Source organism: Cebus imitator, unplaced genomic scaffold (assembly GCF_001604975.1).
Source record: "Cebus imitator isolate Cc_AM_T3 unplaced genomic scaffold, Cebus_imitator-1.0 Scaffold1660, whole genome shotgun sequence".
Classification (NCBI taxonomy): domain Eukaryota; kingdom Metazoa; phylum Chordata; class Mammalia; order Primates; family Cebidae; genus Cebus; species Cebus imitator.
In genome coordinates, this window is record NW_016108975.1 from 10,910 (window position 1) to 12,104 (window position 1,195).

At 44.4% G+C, this 1,195-nt stretch overlaps 1 protein-coding gene across 1 annotated transcript; it reads right to left on the reverse strand.

Moving 5' to 3' along the window:
- Window positions 1-306: 306 nt before the first annotated feature.
- LOC108299078 (olfactory receptor 51I1-like) lies at window positions 307-1,191 on the reverse strand (the record flags this gene model as incomplete). The annotated part of the gene is made up of 1 exon (XM_017521480.1): window positions 307-1,191. A coding segment is annotated over one exon (885 nt), but the record flags the coding sequence as incomplete, so codon positions are not given.
- Window positions 1,192-1,195: the final 4 nt, after the last annotated feature.

The window sequence follows — 1,195 nt, forward strand, 5'->3', positions numbered from 1 at the left end:
ACAAAAGATAATAGCTACATACTGTGACAACATGAACAATTAATTATGAGAATGTATATTCTTGGATTTAAAAAGAAAATTGAGCAAATACCTGTTCTAAATTATAGCCCAGTTTACCTTGGCAAAACTTGTTATTTTCAGTCTTAACTATTGCCAGGATCCAGCATTTGATGGCAGGAATCCTAATGGAAGGTAAGTGCCCTAAAGGATATTAAAAATGCCCTGTTGAAGCAGGTCTTGAAAACTCATATTTGTGGAGTAAAGATAAACATCCTCTGAATCTCTTCTTTCCAGCAAGTATCCTGCTCAAATCCTGGTTGCCAGTAGTATTTTGCAAATCCTTTGACGAATCTGTTTGGTTTTAATGGAATAGATGACAGGGTTGAGCATTGTAGGCACAAAGAGATAGATAAGGGACATGAGTGTGTGTACATACCATGGGGCATGCCTCCCATACCGAGCAGCCATGGACACACACACCATGGGCACATAAAAGGTGAGCACAGCACACATGTGTGACACACGGGTGTTAAGAGTCTTTAATCGCTCCTCCCAGGAGGCGATGGCAAGTACAGAGCGGAGTATGAGCACATAGGAGAGGAGAATGAGAGCAGAATCCAGGCCAAAGGAAAATATAACAATGAATAGACCATAGATATAACTGACGGTGATGATGTCACCACAGGGCAGGCGGATCAGATCTGGATGCAGACAGTAGGCATGGGAGAGTACGTTGGCCTTGCAGAAAGATAATCTCTTCAGCAGGAAAGGCAGTGGGAAAACCATGCAGAAACTGCGGACAATAATGAACATGCCCATATGCACCACACGGGCATCAGTGAGCACTGTGGAATAGCGCAGCGGGTTACAGATGTCCACGTAGCGGTCAAAACTCATGGACAGTAGGATGCCAGACTCTGTCCAGGAGAAAAAGTGGATGAAGAACATCTGGGCCAGGCAGGCATCAAAAGTCATCTCTGGGGCATGAAAACACACAGTAACCAGTACAGTAGGCAGTGTAGAAAATGACACACCCAGGTCATTAACAGACAAAAGAGACAAGAAGTAGTATATTGGCTGATGCAAGCTCTGCTCTTCCTTGATGATATAGAGGATTAGGATGTCGCCCAAGAAGGAAATAGCATAAAGCAGCAGCAGAAGGGCAGCCAGCCAGTGCTCCAGACCCTTCATCTCT